Genomic DNA, 15647 nt, shown 5'->3' with positions numbered 1-15647 from the left:
AGTGTTGTCACAGCTGTTCTAGGTTTGCAAAAGGTACTGGGCAGGGAAGTACTTCGAGCATTCCCTTGGAGACCAGGAGCAGGCAGTGGCAGGATGCCGCCCTGGTGGGTGACATTCTCCAGTGCTGCTCAGCACCTAACCAGAAAGGAGTAGAGAAGGCAGGTAGTTGAGTTAATCTGCATTTGGAAGTTCACAGGGCAGATGCAGAGGGCTGGCTGAAGGAAAATATGTTGGGAATATTACTAGCCAAGGAATAAAGTCAAGCCATGAGGTTGCTGTGGTGGACTTGCAGAAAGAGAGGAAGGTTGAGAAGCAGTCAGAGAACATGATGGCATGGAGTAATTGCTGCAGTTGGGCAACGAGGATAGGGGCTGCTGCCAGAGATGAGTCTGGTAAACTTGTGGAGTTGCGCTTAGAACCCCAGGAAAGGGGGAGTGCAGGTGAAGTAAGGGTCCCTGTTCAGGCTTGCTGAAGTGGAGTGTGGGAGAGGGGCATGGGAGGTGAGAGGTCTGAGCACTTGTTGGCTAGGAGGAGGAAGGTTTGCACCTGGTCCTGAGCTTTCCTGTGAGCAGGAAGCCAGTCTTCAGGGACTGTTGAGACAATGGGGTGAGGACCAAGAGGTGAACCGATGACAAAAATGGGGACTGGTCAGTGGAGGGGACTGTACTCATTGTTCAGTCGAGATGTGTTTGGTTTTTTAAATAAGAGGTACGTTGTTAAAATTGCATACATTGTGCTGTTTTGATTAGGAAATTTTGTTGATATTTTAATAATTTTATTCTGTTAAGGTTTTTGTTTGAAATTATAGTTTCTCTGTTTTCCTTCCCCATAGGTCTTATTTTGCCGTCTTACAGATGAACAACATAAAGTCTATCAAAATTTCATTGATTCCAAAGAAGTTTACAGAATTCTCAATGGAGAGATGCAGGTCAGCTAAATGATAGAAGCTGGAGAAATGAATGGTAGACTAAGGGAAACGGGGAAAGAAAGGAAACTAGTACCGGTCAGGGGTTCACTATTACTCTCTTGAAAACATTTCGGTGCAAACCTGCACTTAATTTTGAGCCCTTCCAGAAGTAAGAGTACACATGGTTATATTTCAGCATGCTCCCTTTTTGTCTGTACTGCAGCACTGTTACACTTGAATCTGATAACTTGTGGTCGAGTGAAAGAATAGCACTAGATGACAGGATCTGTAATGGGGAGTCCTGCAGGGACAGCTGATCCTGTGCTGAATGTAGGGAAGCAGCCTTGGAGTGTCAGGGTTAGTAGGCACATGGAGGAAGAATAATTATTATAAATTTTTTTAATAACTTTTAGTGTTTGGTAATACTCAGCAATCTATAGTCGTAGGTACATGTCTGTTCAATAGGTATATGTAGTAGGTTTATAATCAGTGTCTAAGTCTAAAGCTTCATTAAACTATTCAACTTTGTGTTTTAGTATCTTAAAATGTGAATTGTGTTTATTTATTTGTTTATTTATTTATTTAATGCATAGGACTTTCTTAGTCCTTGGTCTGTCCTCAATGGAAGCATAGCTGAGTAACACAGTACACTCCAAGAAACACACTTCCATGCTTATACATGGAGGTAGATGATGAAGAGATATATGTAGGCAACATGGCTACCTGTGTCCCAGAACATCTACATGCTTTTTCTTCTAGATTAAATAAGTCATTTCAGTTCTTTTAACCATCTCTCACAATTTCTTATTTTGTCTTTCATTGGCATCTATAGGAGGTTTTTAAATCATTCGCATTCATTTACTTCTCCTAAATTTCCCCTTAACTTAGCTTCATGTGCTTTCAAGTTGTGAAACTTAGGAGGTCTAGGATAAGCACTATCCAGGAGTTATAGAATACAAGTCACATGTGTGATTTGAAATTTTCTAGTAGTCACATTAAAAAGGTTAAAAAAAAGTGAAATCAATTTTGATAATATATTTTATTTAACCTGAAATGTCCTAAATATTTTAATATATAATCAAAAAAATTAAATTATTGAGATAATTTACTCTTTTTTTGTTATAAGTCTTCAAAATTGGGTCTAGTTGATCGTTGAACAACTCAGGGGTTAGCGGTGCCAACCCCCCTAACTCCTGCACAATCAAAAATTTGCTTTTAACTTTTGGCTCCTTTAACAACTACAGTCATCCCTTGATATTGGTTCCAAGACCCCTTGTGGACACCAAAATCCAAAGATGCTCGTGTTCTTTATATAAAGTGGTGTATGTAGAACAATGCACACCATCAGCCCTGTGAATCCACAGATTCCCAACCTCAGATCAAAAATATTGTTTTCAGTCAGCGGTTGGTTGAATCCATAGATGCTAAACTCATGGTATAATGGACTGACCGTATTTGTTGAAAAATATTCCTGTATAAGAAGGTCCTCGCAGTTCAAACCTGTGTTGTTCAAGGGTCACCTGTATTTTACATTTGTGGCACATCTCAATTTGGACTAGCTACATTTCAGGTGCTCAGTAGCCACATATGGTTTATGACTATTGTATTCGACAGCACAGGTCTAAGGGATGAAAGATGAGTACAGATGACTCTTTGGGGAGTTTTGACAATGTTCCTGATTTATCCAGATCTTCCATTATGTGTTTGTTTAACTGTTGTTTACTGTTTAAAACTATCATACTCTTTGATTACTGGCTTAATTTATGATTTGTCTTTTTTGCTTGAGCTTTTATACTGGTGAGCTTGATTAGAGTCTTACTCTGAAAGCTGTGTGAAAGATGCCCTCTGGCTAGGCATGGACAGTAGGTCTGTGTCCTGCTGGGTGAGCTATCCTTCATATCTTTCCCATTTGTGTATTTTCCATGCAGATATATTTTCTGATATAATATTAATATAAAAGTAAGTGGAACTTCTTAGTCTGCCTGACTGTGATTTTACATGGGATAATCTGAGTGCACATAATTCTTATATACCATAGATTTTCTCTGGACTTATAGCCCTAAGAAAAATTTGCAACCATCCTGATCTCTTTTCTGGAGGCCCCAAGAATCTCAAAGGTATTCCAGATGATGAACTAGGAGAAGATCAGTTTGGATACTGGAAACGCTCTGGGAAAATGATAGTGGTTGAATCCTTGTTGAAGATATGGCACAAGCAGGGTCAACGAGTATTGCTATTTTCTCAGTCAAGGCAGGTGAGCATACAGACTTCATACAAGAAACAAGTTGGTTCTTTATGACTTAAAAGCATTAATTAAAAATGTGGGATATAATCTAAAATAACGACTCCAAAAGCAGACCTACCCGCTGATACTGAGGTAGCAGCCTACAGATCTCTTTGGGAGCTTGGATCTTTCTCTAGAGTTAGTACAGATAAGTTGGCTTTTTAAAAATTAGGCTTATGTACCATGCGATTCTGGAGTGTAGATGAGTTTGGGTCTGAACTCAAATAAATGTCCAGCTATTTACAAAATGTGTGAGAATTAACAGTAAATATATAGTAAGAAAATACCAAAAATAATCTTGTAGCAGTTACATTTATCTACTTCAAAGTGAGAAACCCTTTTAATTTGAGCCTGTTGGGAACGTGTGACTGTTTACACAAATGTAGAAGCACTCACTGGGGGTATAAGTTTGATTTTTAAACTCTTCTCCCCAATCCTCTCTCCCAAACAGATGTTGGACATACTTGAAATATTCCTTAGAGCCCAAAAATATTCCTATCTCAAAATGGATGGTACCACTACAATAGCTTCAAGACAACCACTGATTACAAGATACAATGAGGTAACAAGTGAATATAACAGTCAAGTCACATAGTGCTACTGTATACAGTGGGACAGGAAGGAGAGTGTCTACACCCACCTGACCAGTGCTTATATCTAGATTGGGCAGCAGGTGGAGGGGACTTTTAGCTTTTAACTCTGTACATTTCTGGATTATTAGGGGTGTGTATATGTGTGTTCTTGAAAATACAACTTTTAAATATTATTAATGTTAATATTAAAAGTAGGAAACGTGGGATGAGATCTTGACTGACCAAAAGTCTCTAGATCATAACCTATTCCTTATATGGGGAACATTTTCCATGTTTAGAATATGGAAAGGCGGAGACAAAGAGCTCTAACTGGTCTTAAATGTGCATACTAAGTGTTGTATGTCTTACTTCTAGGACACATCCATATTTGTGTTTCTTCTGACCACTCGGGTGGGTGGCCTGGGAGTCAACCTAACAGGGGCAAACAGAGTCATCATTTATGACCCCGACTGGAATCCAAGCACAGATACACAGGTCTGTTTGTTTTTAAAAAGGAGTATATTGGTGACATACAGTTGACCCTTGACTAACACAGGTTTAACCCTTGACTAACACAGGTTTAATGTTTATATGTGGATTTTTTTCAATAAATACAGTAAATGTATTTTGCTTTCTTTATAATTTCCTTAGTAACATTTTCTTTTCTCTAGTTTACTTTATTATAAAAATACAGTGTATAATACATAGAACATACCAAATTTGTGTTTGTTTAACTTCCTGTCAATAGTGGCTATTAGTAGAGTTTTAGGGGGAGTCAAAAGTTATATGTGAATTTTTGATGGTGCAGGGCGTGGTGTGTTGTTCCAAAGGTCAACTGTAGTTTAATGGCTAGCACTTGGGAGTGTCCTTAGTGCTCATGTTAGCTGCAGCATGTAGTTCATGTCTCAGTTGTTGCCTAATTTTCACCTTGAGGAAGACATGTTCCAGCATAACAAATAGGAAGAGTACAGTTATTTCATAGCATCTATTGCTAGATCTGGGGTAAAAAGAATTTGCGATGTTACAAGCACACATTGTTTCTCAGGTAGAGATACCAGTCTCTCTTTGTCATCAGGCTGTTTATCTTCCTTAGGTATATTTAGCCTCATTATGTCATTATGTCAAAATTCTAACCTTGGGAGTGGAAGGAAGCAACCAGCTATCTCTGTTTCTTTTAGTCAGTGCTTGTCACTGGGGAGGGCCCTTGTTGAGATGTATCTCTCTGCCATAGGCCCGGGAGCGAGCGTGGAGGATAGGCCAGAAGAAGCAGGTGACGGTGTATAGGCTTCTGACTGCGGGCACCATTGAAGAAAAGATTTATCACCGGTCAGTACAGATGTCTGTCTACCTGCTCCTTGACTGACGACTGCTCTTCTGGCTGCAGTGTGTGCAGGATATATAAGTATACCACCAGGATTTCAAGCAGAGAATTTTTTAAAAACAGTGATAAAAAAGTCTTTTCATCTTGGAGCAGTAGTTTCTATAATGTGAGGGATAGTATGGTCTTTAAAATGTTTGTTTTGTTTTTATATTTTTTCTTATTAAAATAAGCCTAGATGGCTTATTGTGAGTTTTTTAAAAATGTCTTTGAATCACATCACTTTTCTACCTTCAAGGACTGCTTATGTGTAAATCTCATATTGTTGTTTGAGAGAAATGTTTCCAAATACTATAATGTCCATCTTCTTTCAGAAAAATTTTAAGAAGTGACAAAATTAAAACACTAACATATTGATATTTAAACATAGCACACAGTTGTGATTAGTATGGGTATTCTTTTGGCCTTGGCTCAGATGCCCCACAGAGACAGATTGATCAGGATATTTGTTTTTTCCTCCATCTTTCACTCTATAATGACTGGGGGGTTTAGGCGAGAGAAACTTCAACAGTAAAATAGAGATATTCCCAACTTCTCTGTCTCCCCTGCTAAAGATGTTTTTCTTAAGCCTCATCCCAGCCCCTAAAGGGAGTCTTTTACTTTCCACCATGGGGACTGAGCCACTCATGGGATGGTTCATGTTCTTCAGGGGCCTTCTTATAAGAGGTCTAGAGTCAAGCTGTGTCCTGAGAGGAAGAGATATACACCTTAGCCTGAATAAGCAAGTAGGAGGGGCAGGACTACTTTATGGTGATAATCTGGGCAAGAGTAACAATGATGTGGGTACTTTAGCATAGAGTATGGATCATTAGGTGGAAGCTGGTGAGATGGCTCCAAGTGAAAACTTTGCAAAGTCCAGGTAAGAGTTTCCTAAGCCCCATCACAGGAGGGTACTACATAGGGCAGGGCAGAGGGCTCTTGGTCCAAGAGTCAGGAGGCTGACTCCTTCCAGCTGAGCATGGCTGTGAGTCACATGAATGTATATGAAAAGGTGTTTCTTGAACTGTGATGAATCTTGGAAGTTGCAAAAAACCCCTGGGTAGAAATAATAATAAGGTATTATTTCTAACTTAAATTTTGTAAAACATGGGAGACCACCTAATGTTTTATGTACTTACCGAATTGTAATTTTTCAAGGCTAAAAGTTTTGGGGATGATTTAGACATCCATACAGCTGCAGTTAGCATAACTTTCTTATATTGTTTTATAATTAGTATTTTGAGGTCGAGCTAAATATTATTTCATATAAGTTTAATTTTTATCTTTTAGACAAATCTTCAAGCAGTTTTTGATAAATAGAGTGCTAAAAGATCCAAAGCAAAGGCGATTTTTCAAGTCCAATGATCTTTATGAGCTGTTTACTCTGACTAGTCCTGATGCATCCCAGAACACTGAAACGAGTGCTATTTTTGCAGGTATTACATAAAATAATTTAACTGAAAGGAATTAATTATGTGAGAATTATACAAATGTAACATTAGCATGTTTTCCCCTTTTATAGGAACTGGTTCAGATGTTCAGGCATCCAAACGCCATTTAAAAAGAAAACTTCAACCAGCCTTCGGAACAGACCATAATGTTCTAATAAGCAAAAAGTTCCCTGATTCTAATGTATCTGCAAATGATGCCATGTCATCTGAAGAGAAATCTACAACTGTAGGAGCTGAAGTGAATGTACCTTCTGATCAAGGCGATCCTTTGAGAGATGATCCTCAGACACCTAGTAATCTAATGAGCAGTGACAGACTTGTAGAAAAGACAGATGCAGTGTCTAGACTAGAGTGCTCATCAGTGATGAGTGGAAATGGGGAGTGTTCAAATTCTCCAAGAATCAATAAAATGTACAGGACATCTGGTGAGGAAAGCATCGATGAAAAACAAAGTTTTTCTGACAAAAGAGAAAGTTGCCAGGTTCAAACAGAACCTCTTTGGGAGAATGAACAAATTGAAAATAATTTTTGTAAGCACAAGTCAAAAACAAAACATAGTGTAGCAGAAGAGACCCAGGAGAAACAGCTGAGGCCAAAGCAAATGTCTAAGAACTCTAAGCGTTGCAGAGACGCCAAGTTTGAAGGAACCCGAATTCCACACCTAGTGAAGAAAAGGCAGTACCAGAAGCAAAACAGCGAAAATGAGAGTGAGAACAAGGAACAGAGCAATGATGATTATGTTTTGGAAAAGCTTTTTAAAAAATCAGGTAATCTTTTTGCTGAATTTGCCATGAGGTACTAGGAACAGAACATTAGTGGGCCATTTCTAGCGGTAGCAGCCTTTACTGACAGTGCAGAGTGGACTCTCAGCTGGAAGTATTTTTTCTTCTAAAAGTCAGATTTGAAATGTATTTACATTTTTGAAAATCATATTTACCTTTTTTGAAGATCTAGAAGAAATTGAAACTTCAGAGAATAATAGTACTTATAATCACACACAAGAGGAGTACAGTACTTTAAATGGATTTGTACTACCTGAATATTATTAGGAAATTTCTCTACATGCTATATTTATCTAGTTTTTCTACCACAGGGGATTAAAGTAAACTCATGGGGGAGAAAGGTATGGGTATGGCCAGAGGCGGGCACTCTGGAAGCGGGAAAGCTGATAGCTAATATCAAGGCAGAAAAATTAAGAAAGCAGACTCAACAATTGCTCGGGACCCTGGAGGACAGGCAGTCCTGCACGGCTTAGTCATCCTTGGGAGTGTCATCTTGGTCAGGCCTTGGCAGTCATAGTGCTTACAGTGTCATGGCCTTGACTTTTGAAAGATTGCTGTTTATGGTTCTCTGTTCAAGAAGGCAGCTTTATGTATGGCATTTCAGAAAAAAACCATCTGGGCCTGATGTTTTCTTGTAAGGTATTTTTTTGGTAACTTTCTCTTGTTTTTTTTTCCTACAGTTAATGTTTTCCTAAGAAATTATTTATTTTGTGTAGTTTTTAAAAGTATTTGCATAGAAGCATAGAAAATTTTCTTGTAATAATTGGTTTTTAATTTGCTTCTGTTTCAAGATAATTTCCCCCATCATTTCTAATTCTGTATATTTTCCTCCTTTTTTCTTGATCAGGTTAAGCTACTGGTTTGTTTATTTTGTGATTTTTTTAAACAATCAAGATTTAGATTTATTAATTAGCTCCATGATTATTCTCTACCTCATTAATTTTTGCTTTTATCTTCATTACTTTCTTGTGCTTTTGTTTTGTTGTGTTTGGTGAATTTTTTTGGCTTAATTTTTAAAAACTGTTGGACTTGGAAATTTAGTTCATTTATTTTTCTTCCTTTTTTTTTTATTGATATAAGTAGTTAAGTCTGCGAATTTTCCACTGATAACTGCATTAAATTCTTCTGATATGTCATGTTTTATTGTCATTACTTTTTAGAAATTCTATAATTCTGGTTTATATTTTTCCCTTCATTAAAGAATTTATTAATAGAGTTTTTTTAATTATCCAGATAGGAGGGAAGAGGTTATGTTAAAGTTGTGATCAAAGCATTATACTTTAGTTATTGTAAAACAGGGATAGTAATAGTCTCTACTGTTAGGTGGTAATGAAGGTAAATAGCAACAGCACATAAAAGTTTCTGTGGTCGTTTGGTAAATAGCAACTAAAAATATTCATAATTTTTCTCTACCCACAATATGCTAGACTACACAGAAGAAAAAATATAATTGTGTACAACATGAAATAACACGTTTACTGCTTCCTTTGTTCTTGTTAGTTGGTGTGCACAGTGTCATGAAACACGATGCCATTATGGATGGAGCCAGTCCAGATTATGTGCTGGTGGAGGCAGAGGCCAACCGAGTGGCTCAGGATGCTCTGAAAGCCCTGAGACTCTCTCGTCAGCGGTGTCTGGGAGCAGTGTCTGGTGTTCCCACCTGGACCGGCCACAGGGGGGTTTCTGGTGCGCCAGGAATAAAGTAAGAGATTGATGCCCTGCCATGCTTATGAGAAAGCCAATCCATCCAGGCTTAGAATAAAGTCAGGGCAGACATGGATTTGTGTTTATCTGCAGTAGTAGAAAATCTTCCAAGGAGGGGTTGAGCCAGCCAACTTGTGTGACTTGGAGAAACACTTGTAATTTTACCTTCATCTTCACTTTTGTCCCTTGCTTTCCAAAGCTAATTTTTCAGGGGAAGGAGAAATGATCTGCTTTGTTTTAAAAATGATGTTAAAAATAGTAACACTCTAAAAAATAGTAACGATTAAACTTTAATCAGATGATTAGCCAGTTTTCAACAATTAGTAATTACTATGCTATTCAGTGTACTCCTTTAGAAGGATTTTCTTACCTGGGATTTGAGGGTAGTTTCCATCATATCGAACAAAGGATATTGAGTAGTTTTTACTCAAGATGCTATAGTTAACTTCCCAGGAGAATAAAGTAGAGGAGTCGAAGGGGAGAGAGCAGAAGCGTCATGGTTATGAAAGAAGAACCATGCGGAAGAACATTTTTCTAGGACGAGTTTAATTGTTGAAAAGACATTTTCATCTCGTAAGTCAAAAACGAACATTTTATCTACAATGATATTTGTCCTTATTTAGGAGTAGATTTGGTCAGAAAAGGAATTCTAGCTTCTCTGTGCAGCCGTCTTCTTCAGCATCTCCAAAGGAGAAATGCCAGGTAATATGAAAGCCTGTCTGCTTTTCACGTGTGAGACTTATTTGATTAAATTGCTATGAAAATTTAACCTGATTCCGATGTGAAGAAAATTGCTGTCATGGCGACACCTGATATTTGTGTGGTATGCTCTGATTTTGACACACTTAATTTGAATCTAAAAGGGCCAGCTACCTTCCTGAAAGAAAAAATCTTTAACCCAAGATCTGTAGCAGAATCTCTGTTTTGCGCTCAGATAGTTAATACAAGGGTAGGTGACATATCAGTCACTGACCATACAACCTGCCCCATCCAGAGGTGAAGTACCAGCTCCAATGACCACCACCCTCTGGAATAAAGGTCTAGAAAATCACTCTGAATGTCATTTACTGCAAGAGCATTGTACCTGTCTCTCCCTGTCCTATAACTCCCTGAATGCCTTGAGTGCTTCTCTGAGAGTAAATACTAGGCCAGACTCAGTCAGTACTCTTTTTGGTCTTTTCTGGTTTAGGGTTATCTTACTGATAACATTGGGAATAGAGAACCTTTGTTGTTTTAAGGAAACACGTGTGAGATATAAAGTAGGAAAGAATAAAAATATTTAAAAGTGAAGAAAAAGAAGTACAGCTGTGATATTATTCCTTATCCCAACCCCTGGGCCACAAACCAGTACTGGTCAATGGCCTGTTAGGAACTGGGCCGCACAGCAGGAGGTGAGCGATGGGAAAGGGAGCAAAGCTTCATCTATATTTGCAGCTGCACCCCAGTGCTAGCATCACTGCCTCAGCTCCACTTCAGCTTAGCAGGCATGAGATTCTCATAGGTGCATCGGTCCCTGGTGCCAAAAATGTTGGGGACCGCTGCCTAATCCCACAGTACCTATTTAGATCAGGGTAAATTTGGGAGGAAGAACAAGGAAAGCCCACAGAACCCATGCCCCCTAGAGACAGTTTCCTAAAAGCCTTCTCTGGAAGCCTGTTCCCCATTCACTCTGCCCTCCCACCATCCTCATTACTCAGAATGGTGACAAGTGAGTAGTGTAGCTGCGGAGAGGGGGTTCTTTTTTTTTTTTAGGAAATGTTCTTTAATGGTGGGTGGATTTAGATGCTTGTTTCTGTGCTTTTCTCTCCGTGTTAGACGGTGTCTCATTCTTTCCCCATCAACTTCACTGCCCTGGGCGCATGTGTTATTTTATGACTCTGCAGAGCCTTTGGTGAAATAAGTGGAGCTATAAACTAGAATTTAAATATATCAATTCATTGGTCTTCTTTCTTCAGGATGGCATCATGAAAAAGGATGGAAAAAATCATGTTTCTGAGCAATTTAGTGGAAAAGTGGAAGATGCAGAATCCTTATCCAGGGCCCTCACTTCATCCTCACTCTTGGCTAAAATGAGGGCTAGAAACCATCTGATTTTGCCAGAGCGGTTAGAAAGTGAAAACGTGCAACTTCAAGAGGCTTCTGCTCCGCCACCCTCCACCACAGAACACGATGACCTTCTGGTAGAAATGAGAAACTTCATTGCTTTTCAGGCCCACGTGGATGGCCAGGCCAGCACTCGAGAGATACTACAGGAATTCGAATCCAAGTTATCAGCTTCACAGTCTTGTGTCTTTCGAGAACTATTGAGAAATCTCTGTACTTTTCATAGAACTTCTGGTGGTGAAGGAATTTGGAAACTCAAGCCAGAATACTGCTGATTAGCATTAATTTCTAAACTTCTAATTGACTTTTTCTAATGGAAAATTCTGGTCATTAATCCTATGATTAATAATCATGTTTGTTGACAGACGTTGGCTGCATTTGATATTTACTTTGAATGATATCTACCTCATAATTAAAACTTTAATGAAGAAGAAGTTCTTCAAAACTTAAAAGTATTAAAAATATTTGGGTTATTTTTTTTTTTTATTTGGTACTACAAATTATGTTATAAAATCAGGGACCTAACAGTTAATCCTTGGAATACATTTGTTCATTTTCCCAAAAGATGCTATCAGGGAGCACATTACTGTTCATGTAGATATCTGTAGACCAGAAATCTCAAAAATTATTTTTATTGGTGCTAAAAACATGTCTTATGTTCAGTCTGACCTGTTCAATAAATTAACTCATTGGTATCTGATAACAGCATTATTTTTAGTGCATAGCTTTTTAAAATGTTTATCATTTGCTACCCCAAAAAGATCAGATTTGTTATCTTTTGAATCATATTAATTGCCTTTAAATAATCTTTTAAGGTGCTGCTAAATTGGCAGGTATTTTTATTAGTAAAGCATGAAATAACTTGGTAATGGTAAGACGTGTGTTTGCAGAAAGTTGTACTGTACTCAGTTTATACTGGCTTTACTTTAAGCAAAAGGTATCGATTTTCCCCTCTAGTGACTTGGTTTTAGAAAAATGAAATGTGTTATCTTAAAAAAAAAAGGCAAGCAGAACCAAAAGTACAAATAAAGCAACCAACACACACCATGCACGGAAACAGCCCTCCAGACCACAACCAGATCTACCATCGTTACCACCTAGTGACTTCTGTTCCAGCCTTCCTTCTGCTTCCATGCTGGGAAGTAACTGAACATTTTTAATTTTATTCAATGTTTGCTTTCCTAAGGGTGCCGATTGCTTTATATTAGGCAGCACTGTTCTCCTCATGTATTTATTATCTTCTGTCCTGTTGTTTCCAATGTATCTTTTTTCTTTGCGTTCCCTCTGACTCTCCTATTTAAGAGGTTTACTTTTCAGCTGCATCTGTTCTCTTTCTGTTATTTATGTATTTATAGCTCTGTAAAAAAATTTATGTATTTATAGGTGTTTTTTTTTTGAGCCTCAGTTTTGCTTAGCCTTGTTTTTTTGTTTCCTTCTCATTGTTAAGATTTCAGCTCTGAAGTCTTGTTTTCTTAAATTCATTGTATTCCTTATATTTTTTTCTAGAACTATCACAGTGCAATTTGTTTCTTGGATTTTTTTTCTCTGACTTGCCATTTGTCCTCTTTGATTGTTCTTTATTATGCTTTCTTTCCTCTCATGCCATTTCATCACCTCTTGCTCCTGGTAAAAGCGAGCATCTTCATCCAGATCTTCTGTATGCTCTTCCCTGAGACCCAGACAGAAAGGATCTGGGCTTGGGGATCAGGGAGAACTTCTGCTGGGCAGCCTGTAGCTTTGGTTGTAGGATTTGGGTTTTAATTTTACTTTTCCATTCTGAGATTTTTTAAATGGCTTGGGCCAAGAATCCCTTCCCTTTGGCAGGAGGTGTCGTAGAGTAGTTATTACCACCAGGATTCTTGAGGATTCTGTCTTTTTTTTTTCCTTCTGTTTTTAGAGTGATTCATTATATGTTAGAGGAGGAAAATACTATTATTTTCCTCATTTTGCCATCATTATCTAGAAGTCATAGAAGTGATTTTTGAACAGGTCAATAAATCCTAAACCTGAGTACTTGGTTTAGAAGGAAGTCAAACTCATAACTGTTTTGATTCTGGGAAGTTTTTTTTATTTTTATTTTTGTAATCATTAGCTTATAAGAGAATTGTGTCCGCCTTGTTCTCAGATTGAAGTACTGATGCAGGTCATGAGTGCAAAGTGTTTGGGCATCATATTATCTGAAGTGTGAAGTATATGGAGCTAGAGAAGTTGTAACCTTGTCAAGTAGAAAATGCCATCAAAAGTTATGATTGCAGTAAAAGCCAAGTGGTCCTCACTCCAGTTCTTGTCTCAGCTCTGCCAGTGGCATGCTGTGACCTTGGACAGGTCACTGCCCTGCCTGTGTCTCAGTGTGGCTATCTATGAACATTATCATCATGCTTCCCTGGAGGAGAGACTTAGAGAAAGATGCTCTAAATGTAATGGTTTTAACAATATAGAGTAACTTATTCATTTAGATAAAATCTAATTTTTGGAACTTTAAAAGCTTTATACAGTGTAGATAGATTTAATGTGTATAACATGTCAGTATCAAGCTACAAATAAAAGATTTAAAAATGTTGTGAAATGTTTAAATTCCTTAGTTAATGCATAAATACACTAATACTGTTTTTAATATTGTAGGCAGTACTCTGTCTCCCCACCACTCTGCTCCTATTCTAGAGATAAGTGCTATATTTGGTATATTCTTCCAGTCTGTTTTTCATGCATTTACAAATTCTTGTGGCAGAGACTGCTGCTATAATGTCTGTTTTTCTCCTTCCTTTACTGATAAGATCCCCAAGGTTTACCTGGACACTGCTCAGCTAAAGACTCTGTTTCCCAGCCGACTTTATAGTTAATTTTGGCCCCGTGACCAGGCAATGGATGTGAGAACTTCCACATTAGGTCCTTAACTAAGGAATTGGGTGTATACTCTTCCTGTCATTCCTTTTTCTTGTTGGCTGAGATGCCAATGGGAGCTTAAGCAGTGTCATGGGATCCACAGTCATGTGTTGAGGATAGAGAAGTTGGCTTGCCAATTTTGAATTGCTTTTCTTGTACCATTACTGAGAGCAAAATAAATTCCTGACTTGCTTAAACCACTATCTTTTGGCATCTCTTTATTACAGCAGCTCGTTTTGTTTTGTATATGTGATTTACATAAATGGGATTATGTCATCATTATTTTGCAACTAACTTTTCATTTAATGTTATGTGCAAGATAGCTTTTCATTCCTGTAATTATAGCTCTACTTTCATAGAATTGCTGGATTAAAAATTATATAGATTTTTAATTTTAATGGATGTAATGAAACTTATCTTCAATTCACACTCCATAAAATGATCCATTCTCCACACCCTTGCCAACAGTAGGAAGTATCTTGGGAGTTTTTTTATTTAACCAATCTTATGGTTGAAAATATTTTTTTAACTTGAATTTCACTAATCACTTTTAAAACCAAACATTGTATGTTTTTTGGTCATTTGTAGATCCTCTATTGTAGGGATCTCCAACTCTTGGGTCACAGACTGGTACCAGTCTGTTAGGAACTGAGCCTCACAGCAGAAGGTGAGTGGGCAGGCAAGTGAGTGAAGCTTCATCTGCTCCCCAGTACTAGCGTCACTGCTTCGGCTCCACCTCAGATCATCAGGAATTAGATTCTCATAGGAGCACTGGTCCCTGGTACCAAAAATGTTGGGGACCGCTGCTCTATTGTATATTGCCTGTTCATGTCACATTTGCCTAGTTTTATTATTGGTTATCTTTTAGGGTCCCCCCCCCCAACCAAATAAAAATGAAAAGGCAGTTGTCCCAACTATTATTGAATAGTTTATTCTTTTCTCCACTTCTTTGAAATGCCACGTTTATCATATGCTAAGTTGACTATTTCTGGACAATGGATCTAGATGTCTATTTTACCAAACCACACTCTTTACTGTCATTTGACTTTGTACTGTGTTTTGCTGTCTGTTGACACCCTCTTCGTTGTCTTATTCTTGTACATTTTTTGTTTCAGGTAAATCTTAGAATTAGTTTAAGTTCTATTAAAATTGTGTTCTTTTGATTGGGATTGCATTAGTTTATCCATTAATTTGAGGATAATAGACTTTAATATAATTTTTCCCATTAGTATCATGATAGGCCACTTTTTATTAAAGCATTTTATATTCTTGGATAAAATTTTAATAACTTTCTTCATAAAAGTCTTGCACATTTCATATTAGGCTTATTCTTAGGTATTTTATAGATTTTTGGTTTTGGTTGGGAGTCTTAATTTTACATAAAAATGTGAGGAACTAGGATATTCATGTATCTACTTCATTTATGATGTCATTTATTATACAGAAATTTTTGATTTAAATATAGTAAAATTTAGTCTTTCTATATTTTATTTAAGAACCCCTTTAATAACCTGAAGTCATGATTACATTCTCATAAATTCTCTTGTAAATTCCATGTGGATGGTTATTTTTCTTAGTACCTTTTTAAAAAGTAGTTCATCCTT

General features: G+C 37.5%; 1 protein-coding gene across 7 annotated transcripts in view; it reads left to right on the top strand.

The window, feature by feature from the left end:
• The window catches only part of ERCC6 (ERCC excision repair 6, chromatin remodeling factor), a 72388-nt gene extending 58145 nt beyond the window's left edge, over window positions 1–14243 (top strand). For all 7 annotated transcript variants that reach the window (XM_039872361.1, XM_039872358.1, XM_039872360.1 and 4 more), the window contains 10 exons: window positions 833–928; window positions 2946–3161; window positions 3643–3753; window positions 4139–4258; window positions 4995–5089; window positions 6411–6556; window positions 6643–7338; window positions 8854–9055; window positions 9681–9759; window positions 11013–14243. In XM_039872361.1, the coding sequence (XP_039728295.1) occupies window positions 833–928; window positions 2946–3161; window positions 3643–3753; window positions 4139–4258; window positions 4995–5089; window positions 6411–6556; window positions 6643–7338; window positions 8854–9055; window positions 9681–9759; window positions 11013–11435 (2184 nt within the window). In that variant the 3' untranslated portion in view covers window positions 11436–14243. The remainder of the gene's footprint in view (window positions 1–832; window positions 929–2945; window positions 3162–3642; window positions 3754–4138; window positions 4259–4994; window positions 5090–6410; window positions 6557–6642; window positions 7339–8853; window positions 9056–9680; window positions 9760–11012) is intronic.
• The last annotated feature ends 1404 nt before the right edge of the window (window positions 14244–15647 follow it).

The sequence above is a fragment of the Pteropus medius genome, unplaced genomic scaffold, assembly GCF_902729225.1.
Source record: "Pteropus medius unplaced genomic scaffold, Ma_sr-lr_union100, whole genome shotgun sequence".
Taxonomy (NCBI): Eukaryota; Metazoa; Chordata; class Mammalia; order Chiroptera; family Pteropodidae; genus Pteropus; species Pteropus medius.
Note: the sequence above shows the minus strand (reverse complement) of the source record. Positions and strands in the feature narration are given on the sequence as shown.